The following is a 19,171-nucleotide window of genomic DNA, read 5'->3' on the forward strand; positions in this document are numbered from 1 at the left end:
CTAACTCTAAAGCCTAGACTTTTTTTAAAGTTAACTTTAGTATTTTAGCTATAGACCTTTGTATTCTCTATAAGTTATATAGTATTAAGATTATAAGTAAGCTTCTATTACGCTACACTAACTTTCTTAATATATTACTTTAGGCTACTTCTATATTAGAGGCTTTCTATTAGCTTCTAGAGTCTATTATAGTCTATATATATAACTTTAACTATACTTCTAGAGTAGCTTTCTATAAGCGCTTTTAGAATTATAATTACTATAGTTCTACTACTACTAATAACACTACTATAGTAGAGAGTTCTAAGGCAAAAGATACTTCTATGCGTTAAGGTATAGATTAGCTAGACGCTACTAAGCTAACCTTCTTAAAGTCTTATATCTCTAAGCTAGCTAATAATAAGCCTAAAGTTTATTTTATCTATTACTAGTCTAGTTATATTACCTATAATTACTCTAAGAAGTCTAAGAAAGAACTAGTTAAAGCTACTTAGCGTTAAGCTAGGTTTTTTCTAGAGTCTAACTATAGTAATAACTAGTTTAATCTTTCTAATATAGAAAACGCTTCTAAATCTAATTTAGAAAACTACTAACTGTAGAAGATAGGCTACCTTTTAGAGTTAAACTATAGCTATAGTAAAACGCTTTAGCTAAGTTATTTATAGGCCTTACTACTTATAATACTAGTGCGCTACTTTAATAGACCTAGATCTAGTAGTAGAAAAACTACTACTTAACCTTAAGCTTTATATAATTTACTTTTATATCTACTACTAGCTCTAGCTATATTACTCTCTATAATTTAGAATAGTTTACTTTTTCTTTCTTTATTAGCTCTACTCTAGTAGTTTCTTATAGGTGTAAGACCTTAGCTAATAATAGTGTAGATAGTAATTTTATTTTAAAGAAGTTTTTAAACTAAATCTACGCCTTTACTTTAATTCTACTATTATAACCTATTATATATAAAAGCTATAATAGTAAGACTACTAAATTAATTATCTACTAGATTAAATTCTTTCTTAAAATAGATATCTATATAGAACGTATAACTACTTATATAGTAGAATCTTATAGTTTTTTTAATCTTATACTTAGATTTAAATAGAGAAGACTCTACTAACCTAAACTTAATTACTATATAAAAATAATTAAATTTACTAACTAGTACTATTTCTAGTTATATTAGCTTACTAGAGTTACACTATTAGTTATTTATAAGAAAAAGAAAATAGGCTCTATTAGCTTACTAGATTTCTGTTATACGCACAACCCTCTAGAAGTAGAAACTTTTTCTAATATCTAGCCTTCTAGTTACGCTAGATAGAATTTTAGTTTAATAGACTATAGCGTTACTATTAAGAATATAGAGCCTCTACTACTACTCTAGTTTTCTAGTTACGTAGAGGTTCTCTCTAAGCTTATAGATTCTAAAGTGCTAATACTACTACCTAAGCCTACTTCTAAAATTAATATTTAATAGATTTTACTTAAGGTAATACAAAAGCTATATAAGAAGTAGAATTTAACTATTTACCTAATAGCTACTAGAAGGCTCTAGAACGCTTAATTTTAGCGCGCTATAGTAGATAAAGACTATACTAAGTTTATAAGTACTTCTACTAAGGTTACTTTTAAGAATATTCTAATACTAGAACTTTTTAAGAAATATACTAATTATATTCTAGTGTTTAATAAGGCTGCCGCGTCTTAGTTATTTAAGCATTCTAGGTATAACTATAAGATTAAATTATACTCTAGAGCTAAAATCTCTAATTATTATCTACGCTTCTTCTCTAGCTAGTAAGAGAACGCTATCTAAGTATATATTATTAAAATAGAAATAAAAGGTTTTATTAGCTTTTATAACTCTTCTACCTATAACTCTCTACTTATTATTAGTAAGTCTAATAGTAGTATTAGAGTATATATAGATTTCTAGAACCTTAATAACGCTACTATTAAAAACTAGTATCTAATTCTCTTCTTCTATAAGACTCTAGCTAAGCTAAATAAAGCTACTATTTTTTCTAAGTTTAATATTATTTACACTTTTTATTATATTTAGATAAAACCTAGTTCTAAGTAGCTTATAGCTTTTACTACTTAAATAAATATCTATAAGTATAAAGTTATACCTTTTAGCCTATACAATGCTCTTATAATCTTTTAATAAGCTATTAATAGCGTACTCTTTAAATACTTAGATTAGTTCTACACTACTTACCTAGATAATATTCTTATCTATTTAGAAACTATTAAAGAGCACGTTACTTACGTTAAGAAAGTTTTAGCCTATCTAAAAAAATAAGGCTTTTATATTAACTCTAAGAAATCTAAGTTTTATATAGATAGAGTTAAATTCTTAGAGATAATTATTACTAATAAGAGTGTAGAGATAGATCTATCTAAGGTAGAGGCTATTTGTAACTAGAAGTAGCTGCAGAACGTAAAGAAATTACTAGCTTTTCTTAGTTATATAGGCTTCTACTAGTAGTTTATTAAGCGCTACTTCTCTATTACTCTTCTACTTACTAAGTTAATTAAAGCTAAAGTTATACTAAACGTTAAGAATTCTAGTAGTAAAGCACGTACTATTTATAACCTACTAGTATAGACTTCTAAGTGTTAGAAAGCTTTTAACGCACTAAAAGCTACCTTCTATAAAAGTTTAGTGCTTTAATATTTTAACCTCTCTAAGCCTATCTATATTACTACTAATATATCTATATAGGCTACTAGTAGAGTTATAAAGCAACTTAATAGTTAGAGTATTCTATAACTTATTACTTTTTTCTCTAAGAAACACTTATCTATAGAATATAACTATAATATCTATAATCTTAAGCTTATAGAAATTATCTAGAGATTTAAGAAATAGAAGCCTAAACTTATAGATTCTAGCTACTCTATTATAGTAGTAACTAACTATAAAAACCTAGAAACATTTATAACTACTAAGACGCTTACTTAATATTAGGCCTACTAGTCTTTATTTTTATTCTAGTTTAACTTTAAGATAACCTACGTATCTAGTATTAAAAATGTTAAAGCTAATACACTTAGTTACTAACTCTAAGATATTCTCTTAGACTCTAAAGATCTACATTATACTATTATCTTAATTATTCTAGAGCTAAAGACACTTTTACTAGGTATATAGCTAGTAATTACTACTACTCTTTATACGCTAGCTTCTACTATATAATCTAATTTCTTTCTAAATCTAGAATAGTAGCATATTCTTTGCATAGTTTTTACTAATAAGAATACTATTTTTAATAACTTAGATACTCTACTACCTAAAGGCGTCTATAATTCTAATCTTCTTACTTATAAAGATAACCTCTACTCTACTAAAGACTTTTTAGATGCTATCTATAAAGATAACTCTATAGCCTAGTAAGCTTTTACTACTATTAATAGTTATAATACTAAACTTTCTAAATAGTTCTATAAAAATAGCTACTATTTTAGTGTAGCTAATCTTACTTCTATTAGTACTAGACGCAGCTATTAAATTTTTATTAATTAAACTAGGCTTTATATCTCTAGAGACGCTAGACTTTAGAGGTAGATTTTTAACTTATACTATAATTATAAAATTACTAGTTATAAAAGTCTCTAGTCTACGCTTTATCTAATATATAATTACTACTACTAGCCTAAAATAAGCTAGTCTATTACGTAGTATTATAATGCTTATGCTACTTATAAACGCATAAAGAGCCTATAGAATAGAAAGTATAGCTACTTATAGCTACTTTCTATTCTCTATACCTAATAGTTAGACCTAACTATTAATTTTATTTAAAACCTACCTCTATCTTGCCTTAATAGTAGAGAGTATTAAAATATTTTAGTTATTATTAATTACTTAACTAAATAAAAGCTCTTCTACTCTACTTATAGATAAACTACTTATAAGGCCTTACGCTACTTTATAGATATATTTAAAAATTATAAGCTATCTCTTACTATTATATCTAATTATAGTACTAACTTTATAGCCTTATTTTAGAAGTATATCTACTAGAGGTTAAGAATTAAATATATTCTATCTACTACTTACTACTCTAAAATAGATAAGTAAACTAAGCGCGCTAATTAGTCTCTTAAGACCTACCTATAGTAATATATTAACTATATATAAGATAACTAGGCTACCTAGCTTTATATTACTAAGTTCTAGGTAAATAATATAGTTAATTTAAGTATTAGTATAACTTTATTTTTTATAGACTTAGGCTACTATCTCTATAGTAGCGTCTACCTAGTTAAAGATATTAAAGCTAATCTTTCTCTACCTATCTAGAACTAATAATTATAAACTAAGAAAATAATAAACTACTATAGTAACTTAGTAGCCTATTTAAAGAAATAACTTCTATAGTTATAGTAAGAATAAAGTGCTTAAGCTAATTCTACTTACTATATAGTTCTACTATACTCTATTAGTAATAAAGTCTATATAAGTATAACTAACTAGTAAACTAAGTAGCGTTCTAAGAAACTTATATATTAATAGGCTAGCTTCTACGTAGTTACCTATGTTATCTATAAAGAACGTATGTATAAATTAAAGCTTTCTAATAAAATACTTTAAAATAGTATATTTCTAGTTTTTTACCTCTAACTACTATATCTATTAGCTACTAAGGCTCTTTCTAATTAAGCTTATACTTAACTAGTTAGCGTAGAAGTAGTAGATAGTACTAGTAAGTATTATAAAGAGTAGCTTATAAATTTATTTAAGAACGTAGCTCTACTAGAAGTAAATAAAGTCTAAGAAGAGTAGGCTTACTTTATTAAGTAGACTAATTTCTCTAAAGCCTTCTAGCACGTAGCTAGTAACTATCTTAGTTACTATAATACTAAACTTTTCTACTAGAAGTTCTCTAATAAGTCTAAACCTTCTAGCCTTAATATATCTCTAGACTAAACCTCTCTATCTAAAGATATTAGTAATTAGAAGCCTAATTATACTAGTAGTAATAAGATTTTAGTGTAAAAGCCTCTAAAGAGGCTTATATACGTAAAAGGTAGAGGCTACTTTTACGCCTACTATCTAAACTCTATACTATTAATATATACTATACCTAATTATTAAATAGTGCTATAGTTAACTATTAATTACTTAGTATTTCTATCTACTATCTTAAGTCTTCTAGAATATAGTCTTAATTAAGACGCTATCTCTTATAGAGTATAAAAACGTTATTTAGCTTAAATTTTACGTTCTAGAGTTAGAGTAGTAGAAAATATCTTAGAGGTGCGCTTTTTTATATAAGAAACTATATAGATATATATACGCTTATACAAACTATAAGCTATATCTAAGAATTTTTAATATAGTTAAAATTTTAACTTTTTTCTTTATTTTTTCTTTTTTTTTCTTTTACTATTAGTAGATCTAGCTAGAGAACTAGCTATAGCCTTTTTAAAGAGAGAGGTATATATAAGAATATAGCCTTTATAAACTTTATAAATTTACTTAGAGCTATCTTCTTACTTTAACTTTAAATATCTCTATCTCTAAAGCTACTAGACTTTACTAAAGCTACTAAACTCTACTAAAGCTACTAGACTCTACTAAAGCTACTAGACTCTTTAAAAGAGATATTTACTACTATAAGCTAGTACTATCTAGTACTAGCTTTTACTAGCTTTCTCTCTCTCTTTCTATATAGATCTAGCTAGACTCTTTCTCTCTTAGATTCTACGTCTACTATTCTTAACTCTAAATATAAGCTATCTTCTAACTAGCCTACCTCTCTACGCGTAAAGTCTATCTTATACTAAAAGACTTTTATTAGAAACTTAAGAGCTAACTTAGACTAAGAATAGCTAGTAGAGTTAATATTATAAATAGAGAAGAGTAGTAGAGTAGTATTAGATATATTAGTTATAATAGTATTAGTTTAGCTAATACTAGTACTAGTTTTAGACTTAATTAAAAGTATAGTCTTAGATAAAGTAAGTAGAGTAGATTTAGCTAATAGCTATTTAGGTATATATAAAGATTAGAATAATAGTATAGTATTATTACTAGTACTCTTAGTTATAAGCTAATTAGTAATAGTAGTAGAATTATCTAAAGCTTTAGACTTAATAGTTATCTTATTAGTAGAAGTTAGCTTAGAAAGCGTAAGCGTATATATAGTAATAGTAGTAGCTTACTTAGCTATAGTAGACTTAAGAGTAGATATAGTAGTAGAGGTAGTAGAGCTATTATTAGCCTTAGATATAATAGCTAGCTTAGTAGTAAGCTTCTAAGTATAGAAGATAGATATAGTAACTAGTATAGTATCTATAGTAGCTAACTTACTTTTAGAGCGCTTAAGTAAAGCTATAGTAAAGAAAAAAAGTTAAGGTAAAGTAGAGTAGAAAAAGAAAAAAAAATAGAAAGAGAATAGTAGAAAGCTATACACGTAAAAGTAGAGTTAAAAGTAGTAATTACTATATATAAGAAGAAAAGTTATAATATTATTATTTTAATAGTTTAGTTACTAAGCGCTAAAGAGCTCTTAGATAAAAAAGTAGAGTAACTAGTATATAGATTCTAATAGTAGTGTAGTATATATAAACCTTCTAGAATATTTCTATAAATATACTAGTAATTTAATAGAGATAGTAGAATATCTATTAGAAAAAAAGCTAATATTATAGAAGATTAAGAGCTAAATAGATAGGCGCTATAGAAAAGTAAAGGTTAAATCTAAGAAAGATATAGATTTAAGCCTAAAAGATTATTAGCTACTAATATTAAAAGTAATTAAGATAAAGTTTAGAATATACTAGAGAAATAGAGAAAAAGGCTGTAAGCTAGTAGAAGAAATTAAATTAAAATAAGAAGAGTACTAAAGAAAAATATACTAGAATAGAAATAGCTTAAAGAGCTTTTATATTTAGATTTCTAGATAGAAGTTTAGCGTATAGTATATTTAGATTAAGTAAATAGAATCTAGTAATATAATAGGTAGAAAAGAATATCTAAGAGCTATTCTCTCTTTTATACTTAAGAAGAAAAGAAAGCTTTTTTTAATAGTATAGAAGAGATATAGTAGTAAAACTAGTAATATAATAATAGACTAAATAGCTATTAGGCTTAAGAGTTAGTGTACTAGAAAAAGCTAGGTCTAAATAGTGTTTAGATAATAATAATAACTATATAGATATATATAATATAATTAACTATATTAAGTATCTATTCTAATAGAGATACTTCTAATCTCTCTACTATATTAGTAATAAAGATATTACTAGTTTATAGTATAAACTAATCTTATACTTATTAATATAACTTCTTAGTCTATATTATAACTAAGAATAACTAGAAATATCTAGTAATAATATAATATATAGTAATAGAAATACTACTAATAAAACTTACTATATTTATTCTTTATTAACTATAATCTTAACTTTATTTTATAAATTTTATTTAAAGTAACTATAATACGTAACTATAGTATTTATCTAAGTAATAGTACTAAGTAAAAGAAAATAAGCTATAAACACTTTATCTCTAGTATTTTATTTCTTATTACTTATACTTAAAGTTTTAGTAATAGCTTTATACTACTAGTATCTAGCTTACTCTATATATAGAGATAGTAAAAGCTTTATTCTAAGTTTTACTATATATATAAAATTATAAATATAAATAGTAATAGTAATTAATAACTTTTTTTTATTTAGCTTACTAATTAAGTAATTTATTTCTTAGTCTATAGTAGTAAAATAGTCTTTTTAAAATACTTTATATATCTTTCTAGTAAGTATTTTAAAAATAAGTATAAGAAAATAAAGAAAAAAAAAGCTTTATATTAGCTAGATATATTTTAAAGTTAATAAAAGTATTAATAGTATTAATAGTACTAAAATATATATATCTAGAGTAGAAAGTCTTAATTATATCTTTTATTATATAAATAGTATTTTACTTAATAGCTACTAAAATAGCTTTAAAAATAGCTTTTTTAATAGTCTCTTTTCTACTAGATTTAAAGTAGCTTATAGTAACTTTATAAAAGTAATATAATTTAAGAAAAAGTTATTTAATAATAATAAAATAATTTAGTTAAGTATTAGTAAAGTAGTAAAGTAATATAACTAGTAAGAGATTAGTTTTATTCTTATAATTATCTAAAAGACTTATAATTAGTTTTAATAGTATAGTATTTAGTATTATATTTAAGCTATTTTTATATATTATTAGATTACTAAAACTTATCTATAAGATAAAAAAAGTGTACTTTTACTAAAAAAGATTTTAGTATATATATTCTAACTATAAACCTTTAAAATATATAACTATATTAGTTATAAACTAATAAGTATATATAATTATATTATAATTCTTTTAAAAATTAGTGTTAAAACTTTTTTATAAAGTACTTTAGTATTAAAATAGCTTTATAGCTAGTTTTAATTTAGAAGCTTTAACTACTTTAAGAATAGTAGAACTAAAACTTTAAGTCTTAGCTTACTTAACACTATACTTTTAGAAGTAAGTAAAATCTTTAGTTATTACTTTACTTATATAGCTATTTAGATTAAATAATATAAGATAGAAGTAAACCTATTAATTAGTAGACTAGAAGTAATTATCTAATTAGCTATAAAATATATTTACTATAAGTATAGCGTATTAGTGTTTTAGCGTATTAGCTTACTATACTATACTTAGTAGAAAATATTAAAACTTTAGATAATTACGTGTATACGTAGTATAAAGTATAATATATTAATAGTCTAGATAGAAGTAAAAAGACTTTAGATAGAAGTAAAATAATTATATATAGTATAAGATATAATATAATTATCTATATAAGTAAGTATAAGTACTATAATAAGAAGCTAGTATAGGCTTTAAGGCTTACGTAAGCCTTATACCTTAAATTTAAGATACTACTCTCTAGCGTAGCTAGAAAGTAGAGTAGCTAATTCTATCTAGAATTACTTTAGATTTTATATTTTTTTAGTACTAGTAATAGACCTTACTTTTATAGAACTAGCTTATAGACTATAAAATTAATAATTTACTAATAAACTACTTCTTCTTTAGATAGTTTAATTTTAGAGACATAGATGTAAGTACAAATATTATAGTCTACCTAGAAAAGGTGCAAGCTGCATGCTACAACGCGGCTTTTAACTACCTCGGTGACACGACGATAAGCGTGATGTCATGGGCGGTCTGTTACCTCTTCTCTGCCTAGCGCCCCGTTGCCGAGTCCGCGGAACGTAATGCTTCGCACCACTTGACAAGGCTTGGTCTGCCGCTTTGCCTACCGTCCACCAACCAGCGCAACCCAGGCTTTCGGATAGCAGCGCCCATCGTACAACGACCCGTCTTCTGCTCAGCCGTTGCAGCAAATGTGGAGACATATGCGGAGAAATCTGGGGATACGCTGCCTGAGACGGGCGACATGCCTCGGTTTGTTCGAGACATGACGACGACAGGGTGTGAGATCTGAGCCGTGTGCCGTCTCCTGTCAATCAGAGCCATCTCTGTGTTGCGATATACCTATCATGCCGCGGCCCAGGAAGACATCATCTCCAATCTGCTCTCACAGCCAGCTGCGATCTCGTCCTGCGTCCGCAACTTAACGACATCTACACAGAGAGCCACCTTCCATCATGTCAGAGACGGCAAAGATAGATCACGAGATGACTGAGCATAACGGCGTGAACATTGCAAGCAATGGTGCGCCGTTGAGTCGCCAGGTTACAGTCGCTCTCTCGCCCGAGCAATATGAGCGTCTCTTCTTCCAGCCATCTGCACCGCGTCGTGGAGATCTCGCAAAGCGGTTCGCCAATCCAACACTGCTTGGGCTGATTGGATTCTTGGTCCCATACACTTCAACTATCCTCATTTTGTGCGGGTTCCAAGGAGCCGTCGCTCCGCAGAGCTTGGTCGGCATCAGCGCCGACTACTACTTTTTTGGGGCGTTAGCCATGAATCTTGCTGGCATCGCCGAGTTCATTCTGGGTAACAGTACGGTTTACCTGTATCTATAGGCGCCCTTCTGTTGGTACTGACCTCTTGCAGCGTTTCCCTTCGCGGTATTCATCATCTACGGTAGCCATTGGGGCAGTTTGGCGTACCAGCAAGACCCCATACACCAGACGACCTCCGCCTTTGGCGAGCTCGGAGGCGCGGAAGGCGCAGCCTACAATGCGTCTCAAGGCTTCCATAACGTTTCTATGTGAGTAATCCCGGCTCTTGTATGGTGGAGTGCGGTCTCTAATGAGTGATCAGGGTGCTCGCCAGCTTCGTCTTCTTGATCGGTACCCTTCGCGTCAACCTCTTCTTCACGTTCACATTCTTCGGGCTCGTCATGCTATTCGGCTTCATCGCTGCCGCGGACTTCTCCATCGCTTCCGCCACGACTGAAGCCGATCTTGAACATATCAACACGTTGTTGCGATGCGCAGGAGGATTCGGGTTTTTGGGCTTGATCTCTGGCTGGTACCTCGCCATTCTTACCGCTTGCGAAGCCGTGGGAATCCCTTGCCCGCTGCCCGTCTTCGATTTGAGCACCAAGGTTTTCCCGGACAAGTCCAAGAACAGCCAAGCTAGTTAAAGCAATGGCTAAATGACTTACAGCCGTTCGGTGTGGGACGCGGGCAGGAGCAACTCTGCTAGCTAGCTACGCGTCCTCGTGTTCTTCGCGTACCGCACAATAACCAGTCGCTTAAAGTTTACCGAGGCACTACCGCTGCTGCAAATCCATGCGAAGTGATGTGATGTGACATGCGCCTTATGTTCCGTTGAGCCCGGTGGCTGAATGTCGTTTATTATCGCGGGTCGATCGAGAGACAGCATCATGCAGATCCGGGGCTCGTATACGCGGACGCGGGGTAGCACGGTCAACCCTCACTATGGCTTTACGGGAGAGTAAAATAGCGCGTCTTTGGGTTCCTGTCCGGATCAATTCGCATCCTTGGCTGCATGGTGGTCTTGGGCATCTCAAGTCGTGAAAGTAATAAAGAGTCGGCTGCCTCAACGTGACAGCTGTTGGCAGTCTAGCAACGATAGTGTACTCATCGCAGCCAAGATGCATTCCGCCTCATCTCTTATTCTTCTTGGCGTCACCTTGGTGTCGACCACCTATGCGATCGGTCCCGATTGTGCCAATGGTCCGTTGAAAGACAACAAGATTTGCGATGTCAATGCCGCGCCCACCGAACGGGCAATGGCCCTGGTTGCGGCTATGGAAAGCGAAGAGAAGCTCGACAACTTGATGAGGTAGGCCTCCATCGCGATTTCCTCATTCCACCCAACTGATTCTTGCAGTAAATCGAGGGGTGTAGCACGACTGGGCCTCCCTGCCTACAACTGGTGGGGTGAGGCATTGCACGGTGTAGCAGGAGCCCCGGGAATCAACTTCACCGAACCATTCACGAACGCCACCTCTTTCCCCATGCCATTGCTCATGTCAGCTGCATTCGATGACGACCTCATCTTCAAGATCGCTAACATCATTGGAAATGAGGCCCGTGCATTCGGCAATGGAGGTGTGGCCCCAGTCGACTACTGGACTCCAGACATCAACCCGTTCCGTGATCCTCGCTGGGGTCGAGGCTCGGAGACGCCAGGCGAAGACATTTTGCGCATCAAGGGCTACACAAACAGTCTGCTCGCTGGACTAGAGGGCGATCAAGCTCAGAGGAAGATCATCGCGACATGCAAGCACTACGTTGGCTACGACATGGAGGCTTGGGGCGGCGTCGATCGCCACAACTTTGACGCCAAGATCACTTTGCAGGATCTGGCCGAGTACTACATGCCGCCTTTCCAGCAATGCGCGCGAGACTCCAAAGTCGGCTCGTTCATGTGCTCGTACAACGCTGTCAACGGCGTCCCTACATGCGCCGATACGTACGTTCTGCAGACCATCTTGCGCGACCACTGGAACTGGACAGAAAGCAACAACTACATCACCAGTGATTGTGAGGCTGTCGCTGACATTTCCGAGAACCACAACTACACAGATACGCTCGCCGAAGGTACAGCAGTCGCCTTCATCGCCGGCATGGACAACAGCTGCGAGTACGAAGGATCTTCCGATATCCCTGGAGCTTGGAGTCAAGGACTCTTGAACGTCACCGTTATTGACAGGGCGCTCACGCGGCAGTACGAGGGTCTCGTTCGTGCTGGCTACTTTGACGGTGCTGGAGCTATATACGCAGACCTAGGAATCGATGATGTAAACACACCGGAGGCACAGCAACTTTCTCTCCAAGTCGCATCAGAAGGTCTCGTTATGCTAAAGAATGACCACACGCTCTCTCTTGCTCTCTCCAATGGGTCTAATGTCGCCATGATCGGTTTCTGGGCCAATGACTCGTCGAAGTTGTCCGGTATCTACAGCGGCCCTGCTCCCTACCTGCGTACTCCCGTGTGGGCCGGTGAACAGCTCGGATTGAACATGTCTATTGCCACTGGCCCTGTTTTGCAGAACTCTAGTGCTCGCGATAATTGGACAACGAACGCGCTCATTGCGGCCGAAGGGTCTGACTACATCATCTACTTTGGTGGCCTGGACACTTCAGCAGCGGCAGAAGGCTTCGATCGTACCGACATCAGCTGGCCTAGCGCACAAGTCGAACTCATCACCAAGCTTGCTCAGCTTGGAAAGCCGCTTGTGGTTGTTGTATTGGGCGACATGGTTGACAACTCTCCCCTACTGTCGATGGAAGGCGTCAACTCCGTCATCTGGGCTAACTGGCCCGGTCAAGATGGTGGATTGGCCGTCATGGATGTCATCACTGGCGCGCATGCCGTCGCAGGTCGTCTGCCAATCACGCAATACCCCGCAAGCTACACCAATCTCTCGATGCTAAACATGAACTTACGCCCCGGTGCCATTAGTCCAGGACGCACCTATCGCTGGTACAACCAGTCCGTGCAGCCCTTCGGCTTTGGCTTGCATTACACTACCTTTGATGCGAACTTCAGCAGCAGCGAAGGACTCACCTACAACATCCAGGATATCATGAGCGATTGTTCGCATATGTATCCTGATCTGTGCGACGTTGCGCCACTGGAGATTGGTGTGACTAATAAGGGTAACACGACTTCCGATTTCGTCGCTCTGGCTTTCATCAAGGGTGAGGCTGGACCAAAGCCCTACCCTCTCAAGACACTAGTCTCATACGCGCGATTGAGGGACATTGTTGGTGGTCAGACGAAGATGGCATCGCTTTCTCTCACGCTTGGAACGCTGGCGCGGGTCGACCAAATGGGCAACACGGTCGTGTATCCGGGAGAGTACACACTGCTTCTTGACGAACCTACGCAGGCTGAGCTGAAGCTCACGATCACGGGTGAAGAGACCGTGCTGGACAAGTGGCCTCAGCCGTCAGCATCTTCGTAGATGATGAGCTTGATATCGCTATTGCGTTGGATGAATATCAAACAACTTTGCAACCATGCGTAGTGCCGCTTTGTTCTGTGTGTCATGTTTCTGATTCCAATCAATAGCGATCGAAGATCTTATGCCCGAGATCTGTCACTAATTGCGTTCCTGCAGTAAATGCGTAGCCGGAGAAGACGTCGCCTTAGTCTTGAGTTATTCCGTAGGTAAAAAGTATAGAGTTAATTACTAGGCACAAAGTACTTTTTACCTAAGCACAATGTACTTCTTACCTAGGTAAAAAGTCTTAGAGTTTATACCTAGGTACAAAGGTTTTTACCTAAGTAGTATATATATACACTAATATAGCAGTATTCTCTTAGGTAAACATGTTAATACCTAAGAAGAAAGGTTTATACCTAAGAAAAACAGTTTATACCTAAAGAAAAGAGTTTATACCTAAGTAGAGATGTTTATACCTAGGTAAAAGGTATCTTTTACTTAGGTCAAAACGTTTGTACCTGAGCAGAAACCGCGGCTAAGCACTGATCGTCTACTGCGCCGCTTATGTTTGACAAACAGCGCGTGCGGTACGTGCCTCTTGAGTGCATACAGTCACATGATTTGGTGGCGTAGCTTTCTTGACGCAGAACCCTGCAAGATCTCGTTGACGTTGCAACACCATTCTCTTGAGCGACTATCTTATATCGCGATCGAAAATCGACGTCTCAGGGCATTCGCAATATCAGATCATGATGCAGACAACTACTCCACTCCAAGAGCCCATGGACAAGTCTCGCGTGGACAGCCGAGTCTACAACGGGGACTTCCAAGTCGACGAGAACGTTCTCCTCAAGTTCCCAAATGGTACAAAGGTCATTTCTGCGCAGCGCTTCGGAGTATCATCCTGGACTGTCACCGCGCGGCTACATCTCCTATTGCCCGACGGTACCGATGAACGCTACTTTCTCAAGTCGGCCGCAGAGGCTCATGGTCGTACCTTGATAAAAGGCGAATTTAACGCGATGTCTGAGCTGTACAAGTGGGCGCCTTATCTCGTGCCTAAGCCGCACTCGTGGGGACGATACCGAGGTGACGAACCGGAGGCGTACTTCTTCCTTTCACAATACATTGACATGAGCGACCAAATGCCTGATCCTCATCAGCTGTGTGAGAAGTTGGCCCGTCTCCATCGCGAAAGCACCTCACCTACTAGTCAATACGGATTCCATGTTACGACCTGCCAGGGTCGTGCGACTCAGTCTGTAGCATGGGAGAGCGACTGGACGGTGTTCTTCACCAAACTTCTGCAGCACGTCATCGATGTCGACATCGAGTTGAACGGAGCTTGGAATGGGCTCGACAAGGCCGAGAAGCGGCTCATTCAGTTTGTGATTCCGAGACTGCTTGGAGCCCTAACAGCGGAAGGTCGTAAGATCAAGCCAAGCCTGATCCACGGTGATCTCTGGGAAGGCAACATCGGTGCAGCCATTGACGGTAATAACGTGTATTTGTTCGACTCTGCTGCGTTCTACGCCCATCATGAGCTAGAAGTGGCGGATTGGAGACCTTACTACAACAAAATCAGCAACAAGGTGTACATGGAAACCTATCTGAAGTACCAAGAGCCTAGCGAACCGAAGGAGGAGTGGGACGATCGGAATCGACTCTACAGTATCTACTGGAATGTCATCTACTCGGTCAACCACGTTGCCCAGGGTAAAGCAATTCGCCAAGTGTAAGTCGAGTGGGAAGTAATAAGGCATAGCTAACACACGAAAAGCGCCTACAACGATATGCTCTTTCTCATCGACAGATACGCGCCTTTTCCAGAAGGCGAGAGACCTCCGACACTACAAGAGGCTGAGATGGCCTCTCTGTCATCTGAGCGGGATCATACTGTGTAGGGCGAACCGCTTAGGGTAAGTGCTTTGGATGCTAGCATATAGACATTGTACTATGATCTGCTCTCATACAAAATCATTGGGAAGCTTATCAGTGATGCTTCAGTTTCCAGCCTTGGTCTCCATGGTTGCAATCGGTCCAGAGACTAGTGATCACTTCTGATTTACGCGACTGTTCCGTATTTGTCTCCAATACATGCCCTTCCATTGTAGCAGGGCGACGCACAAGGCCGACAGTATGCCACTCCACAGGCCTAGAGCCGTAAAGTACCATCCTCTACCAGCTGCGTTCAGCAATGGTTCTAAGATCGCAACTCCTGTCGCGGCCATGGCGCAGCGTGTAATGCTTGTAGCAGCTGCGGCGGTGCTTGGACTTTGAGGGAAAGAATCCACTAGCAAGGTGCTGAATGTCGTGTAGCCGTAGCAACCCCAGAAACCTTGCAAGAATTGTAAGATCAATGGTATAGCCGGGTGGGCGCGATGTTGAACACTCCATCCATAGCCGATCATGGTCGCTGTCGATATTATTAGCATGGCGTAGCTGTATCTTGTCCTCGCACGCTCGATTGGAAACTTCAGAAGGTCATCACCAGATACCTTATCAATGGTCCAGTCGATGCTGCGAGCAATGGCACAGTAATTGTAATCCATCATCTTTCCGGTGAAGTAGGCTCCGGCGATGGTGCCAATGCCACGCGGCAGATATGATAAGCCAATGTAAAGCTCATTCCAATGGTATGTATCTTTGTAGATGTCTGGGCCCGCTGCAACGAAGGAGTAGTCCACTGTGTAGAACGATCCGTGAACCCATAAAATGAGGAAGGTGTCCCTATAGAAGATGATGCGAAAGCAGGCGAGCAAGTTAGACAGTCCGTACTTCCGCTTAGTCGCCTGGCATGGAGCTGCCACTGATGGGGCTGGAGTCGGCCCTCTTTCATTCAGTCTCTTTGCTGCTTTTACCTTTATTCGTTCTCGTAAAAGGCCTACCCAGCTGTACTGCCACCACTTGTATCCAAACTTGTCACTGCCATTGCCAACCATGTTGCGAGCCGTCTCGGGGAGGAGCGCGCCCACGCCAACGAGCAAGACTCCGCCGACAATGAATAAGGCCCAGAATACCCAATTGATATTTCCGCTTGTGTGCGCCACTAAACCTCCAACGACTGGACCTACACAAGTGCCCAGATTCATGGCCATGCTGATTGGGCCTAGCATCTGTCCTCGTTCGCTAGCCACGCAGACGTCTGCAACGACACCAAAGCTGATGGCATACGCTGCACTGGCCCCGAGACTCTGTATCGCGCGCAGGACTAAGAGAATAGCATAGTTGCGCTTGTTAAGAGCTAGTCCCAAGTTACCGATGACGTACAGGCCCAGAGTGGCCAGGAAGTAGGGTCGCCGGCCATGAACATCAGACAGTGGTCCGAATATGACGGGTGAAATGGCTTGGAAGATGATGTAGAGGGTTATTGTAAGATTGATAGCCTGCGCTGTAGTACTGAACTGTGTGCGCAGCAGGGGAAGAAGGGGGAAGTAGATGGTCGCGGTCAAGGGTGACGTGATAGCTGCCAACCCAAGAAGCGGCCGTAGTCGCCGCCGCTGCGACTGCGTGAAGGATGTGTATTCGAGCGGGCTTGGTGCAGGCGCGTCGTCGCACCTGGATTCTTCAGCATCTTTACCCAGTTCCGCATCGCCGAGTCGCGTTGGGGGTGAGGCAGTAATCTCTCCGGCCATGACGCCGAGCTGGTGCTTGGGCGAGGCTGGTCGCGCGAAGTCTGGCGGGGTAAGGCTTCCGACTGGCGCCTTCCGGCTCGCGGCCATCGCTCGTCACGCGTCCGCCGGCAAACCTCCACCTTCTCCTCACCCAACCCCAGAAAACCAAACCCCCCATCCCTGTACGCGCATCTCGTACAGCTGTCGATCACTCCCTTGAGCTGGTGCGCTATGTCAAACGGTGCAGGCCAAGACGTGCAACATGATGCATCGCGACCAATTCCTCCGTCGCCCGCGCCCGTAGCCAGGAAACGCTGCCTGCCGTGAGGTCATCCAGTATGCAGCATAGCGACCACCGGATATTATGAGTCCGTGATGGGCGATTGAAAACGAGTCCGCGGATGGGCAGTTCTCAGCATCAAGCTCGCATCGCAATGGCTACCACAATCTTGCTCTCGGCATGCCTTGCCCTACAGGCAGTAGCCAAAACCGTCAGATCTCCCACACCTCCTATGGGATGGAATTCGTACAACACCTGGAACTGCTTGCCCTCTGAGGAGAAGATTCACGAGAGCGCCCATGGCCTCATCGACCTTGGTCTTAGCAACGCTGGCTACAACTTCGTGACAGTCGACTGCGGCTGGAACGCCCATGATCGAGATGAAGAGGGGAGACTTCAATGGAACGAGACCCTCTTTCCATCTGGTGGCAAGGCACTTGGAGATTATCTCCATGATCTAGGACTGGACTTTGGTCTTTACTCTGGCGCTGGGTATCTACAGTGCGGGTCAGAATCGTTACCTGCGAGTCTGGGGTACGAACAACTAGATGCGGAGAGTTTCGCTGAGTGGGGCGGAGATAGCCTTAAGTATGATCACAAGCCTCCTCAATACGCTTTCGCCCTTGCTAACGTTATGCAGGTACGACAACTGCTACTCTACTTCCAACACCACGATGGTCGACTCTAGCTCCGCAGAAGCTCAATCACCAGCACGTTTCCAACACATGGCGGCCGAATTAGATGCGGTAGACCGCGACATACACTACTACGTCTGCCAGTGGGGAATTGGCACAGATGTCGGCGACTGGGCTGCTGAGGTTGGCAACACCTGGCGGATCAGCAACGACATCTACAATGGCTGGCGCAGCATCTGGCGCATCACCAATCAGGTCGTGCCATACTTCAGGCACACCACTGCTGGCGCCTTTGCAGACATGGATATGCTGACGTAAGTAGAGTGATCTGTATCTGGAGTCGCCAACTGACAAGTCTAGCGTGGGCCTCAATGCCCTTTCCGAAGAGGAAGAGCGCTTCCACTTTGGCATGTGGGCTATCAACAAGTCTCCTCTCATTATCGGCGCCGCCCTCGATCCCGAACGCATTAGTCAGAGCTCGCTAGACATCCTCTCGAACAAGGAAGTCATTGCCATCAATCAAGACCCACTTGCCCAGCAAGCCATGTTGGTCCGTCGCGATACCGAAAACGAGTGGGATATATGGATGGGAAAGCTCTCGGGGTCTAAGCTGGTGCTGGGTGTCGCAAACTGGAAGAACGACTCCCAAGTTGTGGACTTCGATCTAGCAACACTGGGCATAGCTTCGGCCGATGTGCGCGATGTCTGGGCTGCGAAGGATCTTGGTACTTTGTCTGGTGCCCAGACGGCTGACTTGGCTGGACATGAGCTGCGACTATGGGTTCTATCCAACATCGTCGCAGCTGCCCCTCTCACCTCCGGCTCGTACCATTCCGCTGCTAATGCCTCGCTTTCCGGACCAACACACAACTTCTCCTGCGCGTCCGGCGCATGCCTTCCCACTGGCTCGAAGATTGAGTACATCGGCCGCGCCAGCAGCGTCATGTTCGCCAACGTCAGCTCTCAATCCACGGGCAAGAACCTCATGGGCATCGACTTTGTCAACTACCACTATGCATTTACCACTGCATGGGAATGGGGCGACAACACACGTAACATGACCATCGCAGTCAATGGTGCTGAGGCGAAGCGATGGGCCTTCCCTCTCTCTGGTGGTGATTGGGAGGAGAGCCTACGACTGCAGATAGAGCTCGACGGCTTTGTAGAAGGTACAGAGAACACGATTGAGTTCCGAGGGTACGGGGACAGTTTTGGGCCGGATCTTGTAGGCTTTGAGATCCTGAACAGCGCTTAGAGTTTCCGCTTGGGTAA

At 39.3% G+C, this 19,171-nt stretch overlaps 5 protein-coding genes across 5 annotated transcripts; 4 read left to right on the forward strand and 1 right to left on the reverse strand.

The window, feature by feature from the left end:
- Positions 1 to 9,645: 9,645 nt before the first annotated feature.
- On the forward strand, positions 9,646 to 10,592 carry J4E84_010003 (uncharacterized protein; the record flags this gene model as incomplete). The annotated part of the gene is made up of 3 exons (XM_049392562.1): positions 9,646 to 10,003; positions 10,058 to 10,214; positions 10,268 to 10,592. 3 exons carry the CDS (start codon positions 9,646 to 9,648, stop codon positions 10,590 to 10,592), a joined length of 840 nt encoding a protein of 279 aa, XP_049239657.1.
- Positions 10,593 to 11,204: 612 nt separating this feature from the next.
- On the forward strand, positions 11,205 to 13,388 carry J4E84_010004 (uncharacterized protein; the record flags this gene model as incomplete). Its single annotated transcript, XM_049392563.1, has 2 exons — positions 11,205 to 11,257; positions 11,306 to 13,388. The coding sequence occupies 2 exons, from the start codon at positions 11,205 to 11,207 to the stop codon at positions 13,386 to 13,388; spliced, it is 2,136 nt and encodes a 711-aa protein (XP_049239658.1).
- Positions 13,389 to 14,152: 764 nt separating this feature from the next.
- J4E84_010005 (uncharacterized protein) lies at positions 14,153 to 15,109 on the forward strand (the record flags this gene model as incomplete). The annotated part of the gene is given in 2 exon segments (XM_049392564.1): positions 14,153 to 14,160; positions 14,176 to 15,109. 2 exon segments carry the CDS (start codon positions 14,153 to 14,155, stop codon positions 15,107 to 15,109), a joined length of 942 nt encoding a protein of 313 aa, XP_049239659.1.
- A 1,045-nt stretch (positions 15,110 to 16,154) lies between these two features.
- J4E84_010006 (uncharacterized protein) lies at positions 16,155 to 17,092 on the reverse strand (the record flags this gene model as incomplete). The annotated part of the gene is made up of 2 exons (XM_049392565.1): positions 16,155 to 16,202; positions 16,445 to 17,092. 2 exons carry the CDS (start codon positions 17,090 to 17,092, stop codon positions 16,155 to 16,157), a joined length of 696 nt encoding a protein of 231 aa, XP_049239660.1.
- Positions 17,093 to 17,496: 404 nt separating this feature from the next.
- J4E84_010007 (uncharacterized protein) lies at positions 17,497 to 19,154 on the forward strand (the record flags this gene model as incomplete). The annotated part of the gene is made up of 3 exons (XM_049392566.1): positions 17,497 to 17,852; positions 17,905 to 18,213; positions 18,260 to 19,154. The coding sequence occupies 3 exons, from the start codon at positions 17,497 to 17,499 to the stop codon at positions 19,152 to 19,154; spliced, it is 1,560 nt and encodes a 519-aa protein (XP_049239661.1).
- Positions 19,155 to 19,171: the final 17 nt, after the last annotated feature.

Source organism: Alternaria hordeiaustralica, assembly GCF_023758085.1.
Source record: "Alternaria hordeiaustralica strain BMP 2776 chromosome Unknown scaffold_35, whole genome shotgun sequence".
Taxonomy (NCBI): domain Eukaryota; kingdom Fungi; phylum Ascomycota; class Dothideomycetes; order Pleosporales; family Pleosporaceae; genus Alternaria; species Alternaria hordeiaustralica.